Source organism: Phyllobates terribilis, unplaced genomic scaffold (genome assembly GCF_046119375.1).
Source record: "Phyllobates terribilis strain yellow unplaced genomic scaffold, ASM4611937v1 Scaffold_13__5_contigs__length_258822181, whole genome shotgun sequence".
Classification (NCBI taxonomy): domain Eukaryota; kingdom Metazoa; phylum Chordata; class Amphibia; order Anura; family Dendrobatidae; genus Phyllobates; species Phyllobates terribilis.
This window is the reverse complement of record NW_027362773.1, coordinates 27,626,435-27,648,759: the sequence shown is the minus strand read 5'-3', so window position 1 is coordinate 27,648,759 and position 22,325 is coordinate 27,626,435. Positions and strand designations below refer to the sequence as shown.

Below are 22,325 nucleotides of genomic sequence, written 5' to 3'. Positions count from 1 at the left end.
AAACTTGAAAAATCACAGATGGGAAAACACTGATGAATATGATAGTGATAATCACATAATACTGGTCTACTCACTGATGTTCAATCTGAAAGTTGAGGTGTCCACTGAACCAGTCGTTGAAGAAGGAGGGCTCAATGTTGCATGTTGCCGCCAGCTGTGGTGATGGAAAGATCTACAGTTAGACTCCTACAGGTATCTCCGCTCCCCTCTCTCATCGCCCTTACAGGGTGTTGGTTGTAAAAATGAAGATACAGAGATCGTAATGTGGCTATAGACTATAAGTCAGTTATAAGCAGGCTGCCTCTCACCTGACTCTCCAGCCAATCTCTGTATTTTTCATTGTCAATCTCCATAGGAATGTGATTCATCTGCGTGACCCAGACAAACCAATGGGATTCTAAAAACCTACAAACAGTCAAGAGAAATATTAATTATCATACATTTTATTCCTAAAGGGGAATAGAATTAAACCATAGTAATCTCTGCGTCGTGAGGTTGTATGTTTCTCTATAGTAAAGAGATGGGGGACATTTACTTACATTGACGTTTCTTAGGGCTTGGTCACGTGTTGTGTTTTTACTGCTGAAAATACGCAACGTTTTACAGTACTAGCAAAGTGACTGAGATTTCTAAAATCTCATGTAGATGCTGCCTAATTGTTTTCTTGCATATTTGAACTTTCAAAGCGATTTTAAAATCTGCAGCATGTCAATTCTTTCAGCGTTTTTACAGTGTTTTTCACCCACTCAAATGAATGGGAAAAAAATGCTATCAAAATGCTATCAAAAACGTGGTGAAAATATGGGTATTTTAAGCAGCCATTTTCCTGCCACACTACTTTTCACAGCAGAAAAAAACTGTCTTTCTCTGTGTGAAACAAGTAATAACACACAGCCCTGCTCTGTTCACTGCAGGAACCTACAATGATTACAAGTGGAAGTGGGGAGGGGAGCAGATGTGCTTGTCATTACAAACTCCTCTGCATCTGCAGCTCTCATCTCACTGCGCTTTCAGTGTAGGGAGAGAGGAAGTAGAGCTGACAGCGCTGTGAGAGAAGAGCTGCAAGAAGAGATTGTAATGGCACACAGTTCTGCTCTACTCTCTTTCCCCCACACTGGCTTCTGTGAAACGAAAGTTGTGAGAGGTGTTTGTAATGACACACAGCTTTGGTGTACTCTACACAACATATGCAGAGATCAGTGAAGAGAGCAGGGCTGTGTGTCATTACCTCATTCATACAGAGAAAGTCAGTTCTAATTTTCTCTGGGGGGCTTGTTACTTTTTTCCAATATACTTCCTGCTTATCAGTAGTCAATATCATACAGGAGAAAAAGTCAACGCCCCCAGAGACGAATCTCTACTAGTGCACCCTTGGTCTTGGCGAAAATCAAAATCTAAACTTTACATCCTATCATCAGCTCTGCAGCCAATATTCCATAAAAGCCTTGTTATATTAATATATCAACTTACACTTTATGGCCACATGACCGAGATACCAGAGCAGTGCAGAAATCAGCACTGGTGGCCATAACATTCTGCTAGTAGGTAAAGTTGGACTATTAACTCTTATAATAATAATAATAATTTTTATTTATATAGCGCCAACATATTCCGCAGCACTTTACAATTAAGCGGGGACATGTACAAACAATAAATTCAATACAAGGTGAGACAGTTTAACAGTTACATCAGGAGTGAGGTCCCTGCTCGCAAGCTTACATTCTACAAGGAAATGGGGGGACACAATAGGTGGAAAATGCTTGTTATTTCAGGTCAGGCAATTATAATAAGTCGGGATTATCATATAAAGCTGTATGAACCGGTCATCAGCCTGTATGTTCAAGTGCAATACTCAATTACCGAGTGCAGTTATCGTTTGCATGGAGGGTGTAGAGACAGATGAACAGTGGGGGGCAGATTCTGAATAGTATTTAGGAGGGAACAGGGGAAAGTTAGTTTACTGGGTATTTGAGATGGTAGGCTTGTTTAAAGAGATGGGTTTTTAAAGCGCGCTTGAAGACATCGGGGCTAGGCATCAATCGGATCGTCTTGGGTAGAGCATTCCAGAGAACTGGCGCAGCACGAGAGAAGTCTTGGAGACGGAGGTGCGAGGTTCGGATTATGGGGGATGTTCGTCATTTGTGGAACGGAGGGCACATGTAGGACGATAGACTGAGATTAGAGAGGCGATATAAGGTGGTGCAGAACTGTGGAGAGCCTTATGGGTGAGAGCAATGAGCTTATATTGGACCCTGTAGTGAATGGGTAACCAGTGTAATGACTGGCACAAGGTGGAGGCATCGGTGAAGCGGCTGGACAGAAATACGACCCTGGCTGCCGCATTCAGGACAGATTGGAGAGGGGAAATTTTGGTAAGAGTTTTAGCAGTTTCCAAAGTGAGAAAAGATCGGATTCTGGAGATGTTTTTAAGATGCAGGTGACAAGAGCGAGTGAGTGATCGGATATAGGGAGTAAAGGAAAGGTTAGTGTCGAATATGACCCCAAGGCAGCGGGCGTGCTGCTTGGGAGTTATGGTTGACCCCTCCAAGGTAATTTTGATGTTAGGTAGAGTTAGGTTAGTAGAGGGGGGAAACACAAGAAATTCAGTTTTGGAGAGATTCCATTTAAGATAGAGGGAGGACGTGATGCTAGACACAGCAGACAAACAATCCTTGGTATTTTGTATTAGGGTAGGGGTGATGTCAGGGGAAGAAGTGTATAATTGGGTGTCGTCAGCATAAAGATGATACTGGAACCCAAATCTGCTGATTGTTTGTCTAATAGGGGCAGTGTATAGAGAGAAGAGGAAGGGGCCTAGGACTGAGCCCTGCGGAACCCCGATAGTAAGGGGATGAGGAGGGGAAGAGGAGCCGGCAAAAGATACAGTGAAGGAGCGGTCAGAGAGGTAGGAGGAGAACCAGGAGAGAACGGTTTCCTTGAGGCCTATAGAGCGGAGCATAGTGAGGAGGAGCTGGTGATCCACAGTGTCAAATGCTGCAGAGAGATCCAGGAGATTCAGCAGGGAGCAGTGACCTTTGGATTTGGCTGTTAGTAAATCGTTAGAGACTTTAGTGAGGGCAGTTTCAGTGGAGTGTAAGGAGCGGAAACCAGATTGTAGAGGGTCGAGGAGAGAGTTATCTGAGAAATAGCGGATTAGACGGGATTGGACCAAGCGTTCCAGGAGTTTAGAGATGAAAGGAAGATTAGATACTGGTCTGTAGTTAGCAGCGCAGTTCTGGTCCAGGGATGGCTTTTTAAGTAAAGGGGTTATGATGGCGTGTTTAAATGGGGAGGGAAAGATACCTGAAGAAAGAGAGAGGTTAAATATTTTAGTCAGGTGAGTGGTGACCACCAGTGAGAGGGACTGCAGGAGATGTGAAGGAATGGGGTCACTGTTGCAGGTTGTAGGCCGAGAAGAAGCGAGGAGCTGGGTAACTTCTTCTTCTGTGACAGGCTCAAAGATGGCTAGTGAGCTTGAAGTGCGGCAGGGAAGGGGATCCAGGCACTGAGGAGATTGGGCTGAGATGTCCTGATGGATATGGTTGATTTTTTCAAAGAAATAAGTGGCCAGATCCTCCCCGCTGAGGTTGGTGGTGGGGGCCTGTGCTTTAGGTTTCAGGAGGGAGTTTAAGGTTTCGAAAAGTCGTTTTGGATTGTTGGACATTGAAGTGATGAGGTTGGTGAAGTAGGATTGTTTGGCCAGATGAAGGGCAGAGTTATAGGTTTTGAGCATGAATTTATAGTGGATATAATGGATGTGTAGAGCCACTTGACTGCAAAATATAGAGACCAAGCAGAACCGTATCAGAAGTGTCACTATCCTGCCGCTCACTGTGTCCTAGGGATGCCGTGAGTGACATCTCAGCTGTCCTATGGATTGAAAGGGTGTGCTGGGTTGTCGGCACTGTGAGTGACAGCTCGCCAGTTCTGTAGTTTGCAGAGGCATGCAGGTTTGTCAGTTTTGCATATGGGATTTTTTTGCAGCCTAATTTGGCCGAGCCTGCTGGAGATCCTCCAGGTGTTGCCCTTTCAGTGTGATTGCATGGCCATTTAGCTGGCTGACTATGCTGCGACTATTGCCAGTTGTAGCTTTCAGCTCAGTGGCGCGTTTGCTCTGTGCTCTGAACTCTGATATTCTGATCTTTATTGCAGGACCTTGGTTTTGCCTTTTGACTACCCATTTGTATTACCCCTTTTGCCTTGACGCACTCAGACCTTGGAATAATGACTCTGAGCTGTGACCTTACTACGCCTTTGTCTCTTGCCTCTGTTAATGGCGTACCCTCCCGGCTCTTAAGCTCAAACTCCTTGACTTCCCCGACTCAAGACGTCACAAGAAGCACAAATCAGAAGTAGAATGAATGAATGAATGAAGCTGGCTGACAAACTTTATTATTTATTGGATATTAATTGTCATATCAATTTGGGACTTTTGATAGAATTGGTAACTTAGTAACTACAAACTTAGAAAACTTGGGAAAGTTCTCTGAAAGCAGAGCTTTAATTACTCAGCCTACGAGACTCATTCTCTCCAAAGATCATACGATGTGAGCATTTCTGGCTCTTATCATTTGCTGCTCTTTATCACATTTTATAGCCTTGCATTAGACGAAGTTGGGAAAGTTTCACTGATAACTGTAATAACTTCATTAAACACGATAGGACTGGGGTCAGGATGACATGTGTGCAAGGTCATACAATCTGCTTACCTGACAGCATTAAGCAAGGCGATGGATCCCAAAATTCCATAGAAAGGAACAAATGTATAGAAATACCGAATGTAATAAGAAATTGACCAAGCCATATCCTGCAAAACAGGTGAAATATTAGGAAGAGTTTACCCAATATGATTAACTTCTCTACATATCCATGAATTTGTCAAAATCAGGTTAGGAAAATAGATCTGTTTTTTTTAAAGGGAACCTGTTAGAAACTTTACCACCCTCAACCCCTTCCCCTCCAAACAATTAATATGATTGTGTAGCCCTGTGCTTAGTCAGTTGATCCTTTTATGACCCCAAAGCACTGGTACAGCAATGAGAAATCACAATTTGCTGTTTTCTCCTGGAAGTCCATTGGAGCGTGACCATGCACTTCTCGCTCCTCAGCCTCACACTTTATTTCCTACCTAGCAGCACGTCCCCCAGGTGATTGACAGGTCATTTGCTCTGGTACACAGCCACTGACCTGACAATCACCTAGGGGAGGATACTGAAGGGTGGGAAATACAGTATGAGGCTGAGGAGCTAGAAGTGCATGGTCACGCCCCAATGAACTTCCAGACACAGCATCAAATTGTGACTTCTTAGCTGCTGGAGCAGTTCTTTGGGATCATAATGGGAGCGACTGACTTATCTTTTAAAAAGCTACAAAGTCATATAAATGACTTAGGAAGGGGGGGGTTCTAACAGCAGGGTAGGGTAGGGTAGGAAAACCACTGGTCACCTATTCACAGATAAATGTCTTGGACCCCACTGACCACTAAATTAAAGGTCCCCAGTCCCTTCACACTGCATAACTGAATGAAGTGGTAATCACATATGCGCACTCCATTCAAAGTCTACATGGCCAACAAAAGCAGAAAAACACTGTATTCTGAAGACTAACTGGGAAGTTGGAGCCTCTAGTGATGAATAAGGTCTCAATGGTGGGAAACCCAGTGATCAGACTTTAAAAGGAATCTGTCAGCAGGTTTTTGTTATGTAATCTGAGAGCATCATGCTGTCGGGACTGAGAGCCTGATTTCAGCGATGTATCACTTACTAGGATGTGTGTTGTCGTTTCAATTAAATCAGTGTTTTATCAGCAGGAGATTATAACTGCAGGACTAGGTATCTTGTGCCTCCTAGTCTACTGTTCTATGTAACCCCGCCCCCACCACTGATTGGCAGCTTTCTGTCAATGCACAGTGTACTCAATAAGCTACCAATCAGTGGTGTGCGTCGGGTTATACACAGCTCAGCATTCAGAGCTCTGCTAGATCTGCAGCAGAGAAAACATTGATTGTATCAAAATGACAGCAAGCAGCTTAGCAAGTGACACATCACTTTAATCAGGGTCTTTGCCCCTACATCATGCTGCTCTTGGATTACATGGAAACATGCTGACATATTCCCATTAATGACCTATCCAGTGAAGAGGTGATAAATGGTTTGTAACCTCTTTAATTGGACAAAAATAGGACTGTTGAAATTGGTCATATTGCAGAACAGTGAAATAAATATTCTATTATTCTTAACCCCTGGTCCAAGGAAATTCCTCCAAACTAAGGCTGTAATAACCAGATAATACACTGGTTGACAACAGTCCCACAAAATGCACATTAGTAGTTCCTGAAGTTGATTGGGAGCGATTCATCCAAACAAGTATAAAAAAGTGGAGGAGTTGATCATTGCAAAAAATCAGGCAGCAGCTTTCCTTCTAAAAAAAGGCATCTTAAATATGGGCTAGAATCTGACTGGCTACTCTGAACAACAAGAACAGTCCCTGACTGTGCACAACATGGCCCATATAATACATAAAAGTGTCATAGAAAATTCATATTATTCTAGAATTAAATAAGGAGAATTTATCATGTGCGGCATTTTTAAAGTCAGTTTTATTGGAGTCAACGTTGCAGTTCTTTGCGACAAATGAATCAAAATGTTGCACGTGTTGATCCAATTGTTGTATTCTTAAATATGTTTAGAGACTTTTCTTTAGTTTTTAACCTGCTCACCAAATATTTAAAAAATTGCATTCATGAATGTGTCTAAATGGCCATGCTAATGTGTCACTGCAGTTTTATGGAGCAAATGAGTGATAAATGTGTTCCGCAGCAGATCAGACATTATTTTGGAGGAGGCCACATGAAGCGCTAGTTACAGGGTGAAGCGGCCGTCTTGTTAAAGCTGCCTGTATACTCAATTCCCACCGAGCGCGCTAACATGTCACCGCATCCGGGGTGAGTGCAGCTTATTTTCTTCCACTGGATGTAAAGTTCATATATGCTGCAAGTGGAGCACAACCCTGCCGGGTGAAACCACCGCACATGTGGCAGTCAGAGCTGGTTCCGCTCTTGTTTTCACATTGATTTTGGAGTAAAATAAACCACAAAAAAACAAGATCACATTGATAATTATGGGTCAAAGTAATTTGGCAGGAAATGTTAAGTAAATATTTCTAGAATTAATATACTTCTTCTAAGGTATATTTTATGATGGATTGAAGATATAGGCCCAAAGTCTGAAATTGAACCACTAAGAGATTCTAACTTTTCTGATTCTAATTTCCTGTATGTTATTTGAGTCACAAAGATCTTTTTCAAATCACCATTTACAGTGTATTGTAAATGAAAAGCAGCAATGTGCGCACGGATGAAGATGGTCATGTGAAATTCATAAGAGGTGTCAGTGACGATACGTCAACAATCAGAAAGAGACATGTCACCACAATCTCTCACGGTTTGAGCCTAAAACTTTTAAAAACGAAGAAAAAGTTAGGGTATGTGCACATGATGTTTGTCAGGAGGGTCCGCTCTGAAATCTGCCTGAAAAAGTGCCCTAAAAACACTCGAGAGATTAAACATGTACATTTCTATGTCTAAACGACCTGCTATTCATATATTCAGTCTTTTCATTGTCTTTTAACCTCTTCACGTTTCAAAAGATGCAAGCAGTTAAAAGAATTGATCTGAACGTTTTTCTGACATATTCTGCTTGAAACTTGAAGGAACCTGTGTGGAACCCAAAAAGACTGAATATGCAGGGTGTTTAGATATGAGCGAACCCTAACTTAAAAGTTCGGGATTCATACTGGACAGTTAGTGTCCTCCGGCGCTAAACGCCGAACATGGACTTCTCCCGGAAGTCCGTTGCAAATTTCAGAGTTCTGGGGGAAGTGCGTTGCAGAGAGAGAGATAGAGAGAATTTTTTTTTCCAGATCCAAACTTCGGCTCTCCATTGTTTTCAATGGGGTTCGGGTTCATGTTTAAGTTTGGGTACAGTTCTGGTACCCAAACCGAACTTTGGACTGAACTTTGAGTTGGATACCAGAACCCGAACTTCCACGGGTCCACTCATCCCTACTGGTATCCTTTGTAACATTTTAAAGATGCTGCAAAAAAAGAAGTCGCTTACTGACGTAGGCTACACTTAAAAAACTCCTCGAACTCGCCCGAATTTAAAAGACATCATGTGCGCATATCCTAAAGATCACTTCAAGGCCTTTTATACTTTTCTTAACTTATTGTTTGTTTATTTTTATAAGTGTATATATATAAGTATATAAATTATAATTGGTTATGTTCTGTAGTAATGAAGATACTTACCACCCAGTCCTTGCGAGATATCATCGTCTTCACAATCTGCACTGTGAAGTACAGTGGTATCAAAAGTGGAGGAAAAACTGCAAGAGAAAAAAGACACATTACTGCTGCTGTCATACTGTGTTATAATAATAATAATCCTTCTTTATCATCAGATTCTGCTGCACTTTTTGGCAATATCTAGTCTAAATATTATTATGCATGATTAATCATGAATCGGCACCACATGGATTAACATATATTTTACAGTTTTATCCATTTGCACCTTCCATTTTCTTACAGCTGTAGATGTGTTATAAAATCTAGGACAAGTTCAGATTCCAGCGGTCACTTTCCAGGGGGATATAGGGCAGAACATACAAAAAGGATTTGCTCTCCTTGTGACACTTGTGTATTTTAACCTGTAGTCCTACATAAACCAATAATCCCATTATAAATCCAATTACTCACTGAGAAAGAAGTACTGATGTTGGTAATTGTAGGGCAGGAACTTTATCTTCTTCTTGCCATACTGCAAAGAAAAGGAATGGATTTACACAATATGTGCATAGACCGACAGTAGACTGCTACTTTCTATGCATTAATTCATATAGTCATTGTGCACCTGTACATTATATGAAGTTTATCAGTGGGACAGGTATATAATGCTAGAACGATACTTATGGTTGGAAAAGTCTCATACCTCCACTGGCTGTGTTTCTCCAAGCACGAAAATATGTACCATGTTGACGTCTGGATCCTTGCTGAAGATGTTAGGCTTGGCGTGATGCTGGAAATGGCGATGGTTCCACCAGTTTGCTGATGCTCCCTGCAGACAGATGGACCCAAATGAGCTGGGAAGCAAGAACAAGTCTCCGTCCATGTATTCATTTTGGACTAATGTCATGGACCAGGCATTCATACAGTCTTATATGCAAAGTCCACGTGTTACCAGCTCCCTCCACGTGCAACATATTCCTCGCCAATGATAGTTGCACAGTCACATGAGTGCATGTAACAATGAAAGAAAAAAAATGTCCAGCACTCCGTCCTGTCAATGTAAAATGCTTGCAGCTTCATTCAGTCACATCAGCATTAAAGTGGAGATGAGCAATTTGATTTATGCTGCTCCTCTGATCCTCCGTGGAGCCGCTGGCCTTAACTTCTCAGCGTGGCATTCTGGACACAGCTGGGGCTTACTGGGCACTGCAATATCAGGATATGCACCATGCCATAATACCCCAGAGGCACACAGGGTATAAGGCCTAGGATGCCACGCACAGAAGTGAAGACTGGTAACCACAGAGGACTGGACTGGATACCAAACCAGATCAACGCGCTTTGGATTGCTCATCTCAACATCAAAGCATTAACTTCAACAGTGTTCTGTTTTGCAGGAATTGAAAAGCTGCCCCTACTAGCAGTATCTGAGAGCTCACAGTTTGTATTAGTAGATCAGTCATGCCGCTGACCAGGGGAAGACATAGCATAGGTGCAACCTCTGCAGACGCATAGGGACCCAAGAGGTAAGGGGGTGCACTACCACTTCAACAGCAATCGTAATTGTGCATTATGATGAGCTCTTGGACTGCAAAGGGCCTTTATACTCTTTTTGTACAGTCTCGGTTCACCCCAGCTACTGACCCAAACCATCAATCTTCAGGAGTGCACCGTCACCGGCCAAGCAGGAAGCCAGGAGGCAGAGGAGCGGTGCACTCCTGAATACAGACCATAGAACAATCTCTTTATCTACAGGCATTATCCGGAGTACCTGATACTATCGGCATGATTTGGAGTGGATATAACCATGATTAAGAACGGATGGATGGTTTTACGCTGAAAAGATGGCGTGCTGACATCCTGACATATTATAATAACGGCCGTAATTTGTGGGACAGTATGGCAGTAAGTGTTCGATTTCCTTGCAGCGCCACGGAGTAAAGGAAGCATTACAGAGAAGGCTATAAAGGCAATAACTGAAAAGCTTAACCCCATAGATCTGATATCAAATAGCATGAGCCTTATGACATCACCTTTAAATGGCCAATGACAAACTTGTGGCCAATGTGGTTCCATTTTGATTTTCTGAAGACAGATAGGTGTCCAAAATCATGCTGCAACCATCCAGCCTGGGCCTGTATGGAAAAGGTTAAAGTAAAAGTCTGAAGATCTATGCTCCATTATAATAATGCATACGATACAATACACTGCGGAGAAGCGGGTTACTAATGAGTAGGGCAATCTTACTAGCTCACCTGAGAAACAGTAAGCAGTAGAATGGTGATTAAGGTTGGTATCCACCCTGTACCAAGATAGCTGACAGTAGCCCAGGCAAGAAACTCTACAGCCAGGATATGTGCTAGGTAAAGGCCGAAAAATACCCAACTGGCATTAAAGAGGTCCATTTCTTCTGCTGTCTTTCGTAGTTTTTCAAAGTCCCCAACTTGCTGAGCCTGTGTGAAGGTAAAAGGTGAGAGCGCGTTCAATGACGCTTACCATGAGAGCAGGTAACCGCCATCCAATGTAGTCAGCCTATATTACTCACATATTAGGACCAATGGTATAGAAAGTCAATTAACGCATTTGTACAGGATGACTTTTTGGAGTGGGGAGACACAAGGCTACTTGAAGTGAGTGCAAGTAAGATCTAGAATTTCAGTGAAAGAAGAAGGAATGAGCTACCATGGTGCCATGATTTAACAAAAGGGAAAAGATTAGCTCACAAATATGGTCTCTCCACCACCACATAGGGCTTCGGAAATTCAACAAGCCCGTTGACTAAGGCAAACAATATAGCTCATTCGAAAAAAGAAAAGCTGAAATCTCCAATAAAAAAATAATCCACTTTATTCAAATGAATTCTTACATTTAAGACCGGAGGGTTGAAACGCGTCAGAATTCCATTTCACTGTCTTGTTAACAACAACTTTTTTTTATCAGTGATTTCAGCTCTTCTTTTTCGAATGGGCCATGATTTAACATTGGTCATCAGCTCCCTAATTACTCGGGTATTTATAAAACACTACATATTATATAAGTACATATGCACAATCAAGACAGACCACATAGTTACTATAAGGCCCTTCAAAAGAGTGGGGTCCTAGCCCTGCATGGTCCCATCCTCTGTTATTGAGTGAATACCCCACCATATAATGGTTAGGCTCATCTGACCTTTGTTATGAGCACCTTCCCTTTTATGTTCGCCATTGAGTAAGGTTATACATTGACTATTAAGAACATCTCAATCTGCCAGTGACTTGGCCACGAATAAAATCAGAATTGTACCTTGGTATAATAATACCATTTATTATTCATTCAAGGGTTATTCCCATCTTCATAGATGGATATTGTCGGATAGTGCTTGTAAAATCAAACACGTTGCAAGTTACTGCTTATTAAAATTTGCAGCCGTTCTTGAGATATTAACACTAATTTTTTTTTACAACTCATTGCTTAGGAGACCGACCACCTCTGCTGTTTAATTTGTAAGCACTGTGCTGAAGTTGACCAGGATTAGGAGGTTACAGTGCACTTCAGCGATCCTGGCCAGCTTCTAAGCAATTCTTACAAGCTCAATAGCAAAGAGCTTGGAAGCGCTGCACGCGTTCTCCTGTTTAACTGCAATGGCCGATCTCTGGGCAACACGTTTTAACCAACAGAAAAGAAATGTGTTACTATCTCAAGAATGGCTGAACATTGTAAGTAGCAGTAAATTGCAAAAGTGTTTGTTTTTACACTATCTGACATTACCCATTTATGAAAATGGAAATAACACTTTAACATATCCTAAATATAGAAAAGAGCAAAAAGTGTAGATGATATGGAAATGGTGCCTGAAATATCGGCATTGGTTCCCACAGATTAGAGCAATCCATACAATTATGACAGATTTGCAGTAAACCATTGCATTTCAGCAATGTCCAGAGAATAAAGCAGACTAAGAATGGTATTAATAATAGAGGAGCCCTGAGTGCCATTTATATGCCCTAGAACAATATCAGTGCATCAATAATGGAGACAGAAGATTACATTACCCAATTGCACAATACGCTTTTCCATCAACCCTTTGCTACCTCTGCGGTGCCATTCATCCTCCCATTGTGGTCTCAATATTGAGCTATTTGTTTATTTCTAGAATCATTTATAATCTTTTTATAGGAATTTTCACCACAAACGCCAACAGCACAAAAATACAACCCATCCCAACCAAAAACATGAAAAATTCCACTTAAACAACTTTCACTAGGTTGAAAGGGTTATAGCGGACTATATAATTTTTATTGGTGCGGGCCTAAGAACTAACAGGCAGGTAGTTGCTAACTACTTGCCTGTTGTGTCCGGCGCAGATCTCTGCCGGCGCAGACCGCTCCTGTAGGAGATTCAGCGGTTTCCACTGATGTCATGTTGACAGAGCAGCGGATTTTCTTCCGCTCTGTTTACTGGGTGTGAATGCTGACGTCATGCTAATTGACACTTGGCTCCCTGCCACCTAACTGCGGGGAACCGACTGTCAATCAGCATGACTCCGGAAATCACGCCCCATCGACAGAGCAGCCCAGAAGAAGAAGAGCTGCTCTGTTGATGTGGAGCAGCTGAATCACCTGTAGGAGCAGTCGGTGAGCGCCCTGAACTGGTGCCGTGTAGAACAGACAGGTAGTTCACAACTACCTGCTTGTTAGACCTTTAGTAAAAAAATAAATAGTCCTGGATAAACCCTTTAAGTTCCAACATGGCATGTATAGGACTAATAGAGGACACTGCCCGTCCCAAGATGATGAGCATAATCAGTTAGTATTAGGTGTGGAACACGCCTTTAATGTAATGACTTCAATAGACAACCAAAAACAAATCCAACTAAACACTGAAAGGTGAACACACATTAGAAGGGTTCCTCAACTCTGGTCCTCAAGAGCCACCAACAGGTCGTGTTTTCTGGATTTTCTCAGTATTGCACAGGAGATGGAATTATCACTTGTGTAATACTAAGGAAATCCTGAAAACGTGATCTGTTGGTGGGCCTTGAGGACTGGAGTTGGGGAACAGTATACTAGACAATGAGCACTTCACAGAAGTAATACCTGCTGTATGCTTCATTGCATTGGACATGGCTTGGGGTTTGTCCATTCTAGCTTTTGTGTTTTAGAATCCTACGTGAAGTGCAGGAAGAATCAACCACTGGAGTTTATATGTACGGACACGGTAAAGGACGGCTGTCAGAAGACTTTAGCCTCCCTAACCACTACCACAGCTTAAAAAGAATTGGATAAATACTGGTGTTAATGTTCATAGCGGTAGAATAGTGGAGAACATCAGCTTTAATGCCACCTTGCGCTGTGCTGTCAGGTGTCTATTTTGCGCTCAGTAAAAAATTGTTCTCAGTAAAAGAACATGGAAAGTTCCTGACATGCACTGCCCCAGAATGTACGGCACAGGGGCAGGATTTCAGTGCAAAGAATGAAGATGTAAAAGAACAATAGACTGGTCAATCAAGATGAAAGGAGAACTATTGGGAAGAGATTACTTGCAAGAAAGAGGGCACTATCCTAGCTTGGCCATGCCCAGCGGACACTTACCAGTATGGTGCATGATAGCATTAAAGACTACCAGGTCTGCAATAAAAAGTTACCTCAGAGAATACACATATTTGTAAGGCTATGTTCACATGTCCGGTAATCATCAGAATGGATCTGGCAGCAATTCGTTAACAAAAAAGTTGTGCAGACACAACTTTTTTGTCCAGCTAAAAAAAACTGATTTCAACTGGATCTGTTTTTTTTTAATATTGAAGTCTATGGACAACAGATCCGTTAAATAGTCATCAGTTTTTCTTTCATTTGAAATGGATCAGTTTTTTGCTTACTGGATCAGCTTCAAATAGAACAAAATAGATGGTTGTCTTCAGCTCGGGTGGCAGCTGGATGTAAACCAAGAAAGTAGCCAGAACAGTCCAGCCATTGAGATGAGAATTGCAGCTTGGCTCCTTTTGAAGTGAATAGGAGCTGAGCTGCAATTTTCAGTAATGGCCACTACACAGTGAATGGATCAGGATTTGTTCTAGTTCTGTTCACAGTTTACATCTGACCACCGCCAGAGCTGAAAACAGCTGATCAAGGGTCAACCCCCACCCATCCGTTATTGATGATCCTAAGGATAAGTCATCAATATCAGAAGCCAGGACAACCTCTTTACATGCTTTCTTTGTGTTTACAGCTCCCCTGCAGACTTATGTTTCTGACGCGCCCCCTGGGCCGTGTTCAAGGGATACCCGGAGCCGGATCTGTATGGGGGTAGTAGTCCTTGTGGCGGTGACCCGGTCCGTGCCCAGGGTGTCAAACTAAGTGGCAGTCTATGGCAGTAGATGTTAATTTGATTGACTACGCCACCCGTTGAGTGCGGCTTTGAAGCCGCCGCTGCAGAGCAGTCCGCTGAGGCCGGTGGTATATGTGCAGCAGTGATGGTATAACCCCCAACGGGAGAGGTATGGCCTCAGGGCAGCAGGTGTAGATGATGAGGGTTGTGACGGTGCAGTAAGAAGAGTCAGAGTCAGGAGATGCAGTTTCAGGGTTTTTACTCACTGGTGTTCTCTCAGTCACTCTGGCCTTGAGTGACCACCCGAGCCGTGCTGCGTCCACCAGGTCCTGGACTCGGCTAACCCCCAGGCAGTTCCGGAGCGTGGTCCTGAGCTTCCCTCTCACTCTCTTTCTCCTGGCCGTCCCCACCAGGGATCCACCTTTGTCCGGCTCCCTCGGGCCTCTTAGTGGTTGAACCTTCTCTGGCTTCCCTGGCCCTACTCGTGGTGTGCCTTCCTGGTGGATATGGTGAGGGTCGTGGCAAAACTTGACCACGACCTCCGGTTCCTGGTTAAGGGTTACTTCTGCCTCTGCCAGCTTGGGATCCGGTGCCCTTTTCTGCCAAACCTTCACCCTTTCTGGTCTGTTTCTGGGTTCTTGGGGTTCCCTCTGTCTTTCTCTCTGGGTCCTTCTTACTCCTCTCTCTCTCTCTCTGCAGGCCTTGCTCCTGGAGCTGGGCCCAGCCGGAGCCACAGCTCCCTGTCAGCCCTCCTGGCTGAGCTCCTCTGCTCTGCTTCTCCTCAGGCTGAACTCGACCCTGTCCTAAGATGGTGCCCACCTTATATACTCCCTCTATGTGTGAACCCAGGTGACCAGCACCCAATGGGCTCCTAGCTTTACCCAGACTACTCCCCCTATCTGCCCCTACACTACTGGGATGTTCCACCCCCCTCCCACTCCAGCCAGGGACAGACGCTGTCGTACCTGCACATATACTGGTGGGAGTACCGTTGTTCTGTCCCCCGGAAATGGGATTATGTAGTGCATGCAGCCTACTAAGCTCAGTTCCACACTCCATCCTTACCCGGGAGTGGAATACTACACCTCTGGGTCGAGGTGCAATACCCCTGTAGCAGCCGAGTCCTCAGGGTGCTACATTCCCCCCTGGTAAATCACAGCACGTCCTCGGGCTGTAAAAGAATAAACATTCCAAAAACATACAATTTTTTTCAAAACATCATAAACATATAAAACACTATATATATTATCAGCAGCAATAAACTCTTCATATAAAACTTTTCATTATAAACATTCTTGTTCCTCCGGCCACGGTGCAACTTGTGACCGGGTAAAGTGCAACAGTCTCTTCTGGAAAAAACACAGTTCCTTATAAAACCAGTAGGGGGCGCTTTAGAAAGCGCAACTATATACAAGGGGAGGTGGCCGCTCTCAGTCCTCGGCCAGTGGGATGAGGAAAGAATGACCGCTCTCAGTCCTCGGCCAGTGGGATAAAGGGACATACGGGTAACAGTTTAATTTTCTGGTCCCAACGGGGACTATAATGGTAACAGTTCCTGTACCCTGACGGGTAACTATTTTACAGTTCCATTTACCGTACTTTAGTAGCGGCGTCCTCCTAATACTTCCTCCGTGTACCCTTCAGACCCGTCCGGGTCCTCTTGCTCCTCCTGACACCTCAGCTCTTCCTCTGTCAGCCGGTGTACATGAAGGGCATAGGGTCCTTTGGCACATTGGTGCCGGGTAAAGGTGACCTCATCACCCAGGTAAAGGTCACGACCTCTGTGTCCCTCCGGTAGGTGGGACTCGACATCTCTTCTGGTCACGAAGACGTCGCCGGGGGTGTGATGATCTCTGATGAAGCCCCAACCGTGCTGCAGTTGGAATTTAATTACAGTCCCGGTGGCACGGGGACCGTGGGCTGCACGGGGGTTCCTTCGGGTCCGGCTCTTTTGTTCTGCACTCTTTACTTGCAGCCGCTCCTCGCGGACCCGTCTCTCTCGTCGTTCCCGGTCGAAAACCTTTAATTGCTGCCGGCAGCACTCTGCTCGCTGGGCTGCGGCCGCCCGGGTCTCTTGAGTGAACCCGATGAGGTCTCCTCCAGTGGGGTCCCACGCAAACTGCGCTTCCTCCAACGAGAGTGGGGTGATCTTGGCGGGCGCCGGAGCCGGGATCAGGGGCTCATCCAGGGGTCTTTCTTTCCGGAGTCGGGGATGGTGGTACTCCGGTGGCCACACAAAGGGCTGCCCATCCGGGCAAGTGTGCTGGGCAAACAAGTCCTCACCCAGGTGCGGCACAGTGGAAGTTGAGGGCGCGGTGGTGGTAGCGGCGCCCAGGTTTACTTGACCTTGCGACCAGGCCGGTGGCTCGGCAGAGGGCGCTGTTGGTACTGCGGCGCCCGGGGGTACTCGGCCCTGCGACCAGGCCGGTGGCGTCTCCTGCTTGGCCGCGCTCAGGGTTGAGGCGCGTGACGTCGCAAGAGGCGTGGCCGCGGCTCCTGCTTGAGGCCTAGTCTGGAGCGGTAGCGGTGCGGCAACGGGCACGATCGGTGGGATTTCAGGCTCTGCGACGGGGAGCGGGGGTAGGCTTACGGTGGCCGGGCTTGGGGTAGTGACGTCCCCTTTACTTACCTCCGTCTCTTCAGCTCCCTCTGCGGCGTCGTCTCCGGCCTCCGTCCCTTCTGCATCCTCTTCAGGGGCAGGCGTGCTCCTCGTTGCGGGTGGTGTGCTTCGCTGGCAGGTTCCAGCCTGCTGGGCCATCTCCCTGCTCCACTCCGTCAGCGTTTCTCGCTGCACCTGGGCCATCCTCCGTGCGAGGCCCTCCAGCGCGGTCTGTGCACGCTCCCGGTCTCGGGGGAGCTGTGCCAGGATCTCCACCAGGTCTTGTGGAGTGGTAGCTTGCAACAGGCTCCTGACCACAGGGTCGGTGCTGCCTGACTCTCCCTCCATCGCCGGGTACGGCTTCTCCAGACTCCTCCAGGCTGCACCCATCTTCTCTGTTTTGTTCTGTATCCGCCCCCATTGAGGGCGGTCCTGGGGCAACGTGGTGATTGTCAGTTCCAGGGGCAGACCCCCCACGCTGATGGACATCTCAATCATTGCAGTCTCTGCTGGTGGGGGCGGTCTTCGTTTTTGGCGCCATTCTTGGTCCTGGCCCACGATGGGAGGTGGCCTCTTGCCATCCTCTGGCACGCCCATAATGGCGTACGCTCTGCCAGGGCGGGAAATCTTCTCAGATGGCGGGAACCGCTTCCCAATGGCGGGAAACTCTGTGGATGGCGGGAAAAGACTGCAGATGGCGGGCAAACGGCGGGAAACGATCCGACATGGCGTCCGATGGCGGGGACCCTCCGGAATTGGCGGGAGACTTCTTTTTGAGGTAAATGTGAACTTTTCTTCAGGCACGCAGTACCCGGTGGTTGCGGGCACGTTATCCTGCCGACTACGCCAAAAGTTGACGCGCCCCCTGGGCCGTGTTCAAGGGATACCCGGAGCCGGATCTGTATGGGGGTAGTAGTCCTTGTGGCGGTGACCCGGTCCGTGCCCAGGGTGTCAAACTAAGTGGCAGTCTATGGCAGTAGATGTTAATTTGATTGACTACGCCACCCGTTGAGTGCGGCTTTGAAGCCGCCGCTGCAGAGCAGTCCGCTGAGGCCGGTGGTATATGTGCAGCAGTGATGGTATAACCCCCAACGGGAGAGGTATGGCCTCAGGGCAGCAGGTGTAGATGATGAGGGTTGTGACGGTGCAGTAAGAAGAGTCAGAGTCAGGAGATGCAGTTTCAGGGTTTTTACTCACTGGTGTTCTCTCAGTCACTCTGGCCTTGAGTGACCACCCGAGCCGTGCTGCGTCCACCAGGTCCTGGACTCGGCTAACCCCCAGGCAGTTCCGGAGCGTGGTCCTGAGCTTCCCTCTCACTCTCTTTCTCCTGGCCGTCCCCACCAGGGATCCACCTTTGTCTGGCTCCCTCGGGCCTCTTAGTGGTTGAACCTTCTCTGGCTTCCCTGGCCCTACTCGTGGTGTGCCTTCCTGGTGGATATGGTGAGGGTCGTGGCAAAACTTGACCACGACCTCCGGTTCCTGGTTAAGGGTTACTTCTGCCTCTGCCAGCTTGGGATCCGGTGCCCTTTTCTGCCAACCCTTCACCCTTTCTGGTCTGTTTCTGGGTTCTTGGGGTTCCCTCTGTCTTTCTCTCTGGGTCCTTCTTACTCCTCTCTCTCTCTGTCTGCAGGCCTTGCTCCTGGAGCTGGGCCCAGCCGGAGCCACAGCTCCCTGTCAGCCCTCCTGGCTGAGCTCCTCTGCTCTGCTTCTCCTCAGGCTGAACTCGACCCTGTCCTAAGATGGTGCCCACCTTATATACTCCCTCTATGTGTGAACCCAGGTGACCAGCACCCAATGGGCTCCTAGCTTTACCCAGACTACTCCCCCTATCTGCCCCTACACTACTGGGATGTTCCACCCCCCTCCCACTCCAGCCAGGGACAGACGCTGTCGTACCTGCACATATACTGGTGGGAGTACCGTTGTTCTGTCCCCCGGAAATGGGATGTATGTAGTGCATGCAGCCTACTAAGCTCAGTTCCACACTCCATCCTTACCCGGGAGTGGAATACCACACCTCTGGGTCGAGGTGCAATACCCCTGTAGCAGCCGAGTCCTCAGGGTGCTACATTTCTCCATGGTAAATCCTTCGTAGGCTAATCCTGAAGTCATGTTCCTTCCCATTTCCTTTTGCTGCTGCTTTTTGCTGTCATTGGTCTTACTGGATTTTATAGGTATTAGAGGGTATGCCGCAGACTTTCTGGAAATCTCTCCTGTAGCTTTAATCAATGCAGTGAAGCACTTGGTAAATAATGATATAGTGAATCATCTGATAAATCTCTTACATACTCACATTTTTCCCTCGGTCCTGACTGGGCTCATTCTCTTCTAGTTCGCCAACATACAGAGGCTTAAGAAATTTTCTCACAAAAGTAAGATCTGGATGAAAAGCTTGGAAAGCTTCCTAAACAAGAAATAAATCAGATAAATATAATTAATATGATGGATAAATCCTAATAAAAATGTTAAGGCAAAGACGGACATATCATTGGTGCAACAGGGGCCCAAGAGGTAAGGGGCCCATCTCCACCTCTAAAACAGGTAGAATTGTGCATTATGAGGAGTTCTAGGACTGCAAAGGACCCATATATTGTTCAATCACAAGGGCCCTTTTCTGCCTGTGTTCACCAGTGCGTTAATGGGAACCATTCACAAGTTTCTAGGCGCCTGTACTGGATGGTTATAGCATTACAAAGATACCCTAAATAATTTGGACATAAATTTAAAACATTGAGCACTCTGTATGTAAATTACCATTCATGTAGATTGTGAGCCCCAATGGGGACAGTGATGATGATGTCTGTAAAGCGCTGTGAAATATGATGGCGCTATATAAGTGAGCAGATGGCCGTATAAATCAGACCAAGATCGAACCTCAATGCATGGACTGGCCGGAGACTCTACGGACCTGAGCGTGACAGCTTCATACATTTCCATGCAGCTGTCAGGCTTGGGTGGGTAGAGCCGCTGGCCAGTCCGATTTCTGTTCCAATTGTAAGGCAGTCTGACTGTGCCCTTAGTGAGTAAGATAATTAAATAAATCTAGGTGGTGTCCCTATCCAGAGGAGTCATGCATTGCCTTTCCTCAATGGCGTCTCCCACAGGCTGAAATATGTCATTAGAAGCCAGTTCCTGTGAGAAGTCAATCAAACCTGGAAAAGCATGTTTAGAGACCAGACTTCCCAGGATAGCGGGACCACCTGGATGACAATTGAACAGTAATTTACATACAGTGTGCGCTATGTCATAAATAAATTTTTAGAACATACAGGGACATCCTTATCATAGCATCTAGTATATAATATTACCATTAGTATATTACCATCTAACATGGTCAAAAAAAACCTCATAATCATGTCAATGCAAATCAATAACGGAACATACGATGTTCATTCTTCCTAGCAGAAATTATTTAAAGATATTATTCCTGAGACCAATAGATGTGCGCTCTGTGCACAGTAGCAAACAGAATCCTGAACTCACTTATCGTCAAGAGACCCCCACATAAAATTGTATCCCTACACCTCTCCATACATCTCCTGTACGGACAAGCACTGCTCAGTACTTATCATTACTTAATTTAATAAAATGGTGACACAAGGTACATTGGGAGAAATCTACTTGGCGCTACATGGGTAGGACGTAACAAACATCAGATTTGGTTGTGCTCGAGCTGAAGTCCTTTGTCATCTGTCATTGTTCAGGATACAGTGAGGCAGTGCATTTTAATTCCGTCATGTATTGTTTCTTGTTTATTGCTATTGGTTTGTGTTCTTTGCAGTTGTATAATATTATTCAACACAATGAAGCTCTATTGATTTTATAATCTTCTCTTCAGTCTTCCCTCTGGTTTCCCCTCCAGAAACTGATCTTTAGTTGCCTGCGCTGCTATGAACTAGAGTAACCTCGCCCTTGCAGTTCTCCGCAGCCGTTGTCCTCAATGAGCCACAGTCAGGGGCACTCCCCAGGACAGACCTTGTCCACATGCTGGTAACGCCAGCTGTCTATACCAAACCACAGAGCTTACAAGCCCCCCGTTGTGGCACAGGTCTTACTCCTAGAATATGCATATTCTCAGATCCAAGCACATCCAAATACTAACTGCTGGCCAGTAAATGTGTGTATGTCACATTATTCAGTCAAGTGAAAATATGGACATGTCAGGGCTTAGAGTGACTTCACATGTGGATCTAATACTCTGATGGGAGTTTGGATTTTTTTCATGATCTCACAAATCTTAAAGGGAACCTGTCAGTAGGATCAATCCTCCTCATCCATTCATATGAGCATGTACAGCATAGAAATTTGAATAAAATGATACCTTGATATTTGCGATCCGATGTCTTATTCCAGAGGAACCCACATTTTTCTCAATATGTAAATGAGCTGTTAAGATCTATGGGTCGGACATAGATCTCTCTGAGAATCTGAGATTAGTTTAAATGAAAGGGAGCGTTACCAGTGTGAGACATGTAGATCAGCAGAGCAGACTGTCAGTCATTACATGTCTCATACTGGTAACATCCCCTTTCATTTACAATAAGGTCCGGAGGCAGATTCTTCGGGGAGATCTATATCCGGCCCATAGATTTTAACAGCTCATTTACATATTGAGAAAAATGTGTATTTCTCTGGAAAAAGACAACAGATCGCAAATATCAAGGTATCATTTTATTCAGTTTTCTATGACCTATATCTTCATATAGACGGTTTAGGAGGGCTGATCCTGCTGACTGATTTCCTTTGATAAAAGGAAATTTAGCACTAGAGCCGATGGCCATATTTATGAAACGTCTGTGCCATAACTTCCAAAGAAAAGATACATTTTAGATAGATAGATGGAAAAGGTTTAGATAGATAAGATATATTTTGAGATCAAGCTAGATCTGTATATGTCATTGAAGAATATGGAATCTGAGATCCTGGTACACCAGTAAAATTGACCCAATGCTTCTTTGCATTATATGATATATTTAAATATATATAGTATATACACACATATATATATATATATATATATATATATATATTTTTTTTTTTTTTTTTTTTGCTTTAAAGTTTACTGCCCCAAACACCTTAAGAATTAGACATGTGTCTAGGGAAAGAAATTTCATATGTACTGTATAAATACAT

The 22,325-nt window shown here is 45.1% G+C and overlaps 1 protein-coding gene and 1 long non-coding RNA gene across 5 annotated transcripts in view; one reads left to right on the top strand and one right to left on the bottom strand.

Moving 5' to 3' along the window:
• Nucleotides 1-22,325, top strand: part of LOC141173674 (uncharacterized) — an 82,550-nt gene that overhangs the window by 26,432 nt on the left and 33,793 nt on the right. The window lies entirely within an intron of this gene.
• The window catches only part of LOC141173673 (fatty acid desaturase 2-like), a 32,958-nt gene that overhangs the window by 5,061 nt on the left and 5,572 nt on the right, over nt 1-22,325 (bottom strand). For all 4 annotated transcript variants that reach the window (XM_073657991.1, XM_073657992.1, XM_073657993.1 and 1 more), the window contains exons 3-11: nt 19,486-19,596; nt 10,540-10,737; nt 10,318-10,419; nt 8,988-9,113; nt 8,756-8,816; nt 8,309-8,385; nt 4,710-4,807; nt 309-405; nt 75-154 (exon numbers count right to left, since the gene is read on the bottom strand). In XM_073657991.1, coding sequence (XP_073514092.1) covers nt 75-154; nt 309-405; nt 4,710-4,807; nt 8,309-8,385; nt 8,756-8,816; nt 8,988-9,113; nt 10,318-10,419; nt 10,540-10,737; nt 19,486-19,596 — 950 coding nt within the window. The remainder of the gene's footprint in view (nt 1-74; nt 155-308; nt 406-4,709; nt 4,808-8,308; nt 8,386-8,755; nt 8,817-8,987; nt 9,114-10,317; nt 10,420-10,539; nt 10,738-19,485; nt 19,597-22,325) is intronic.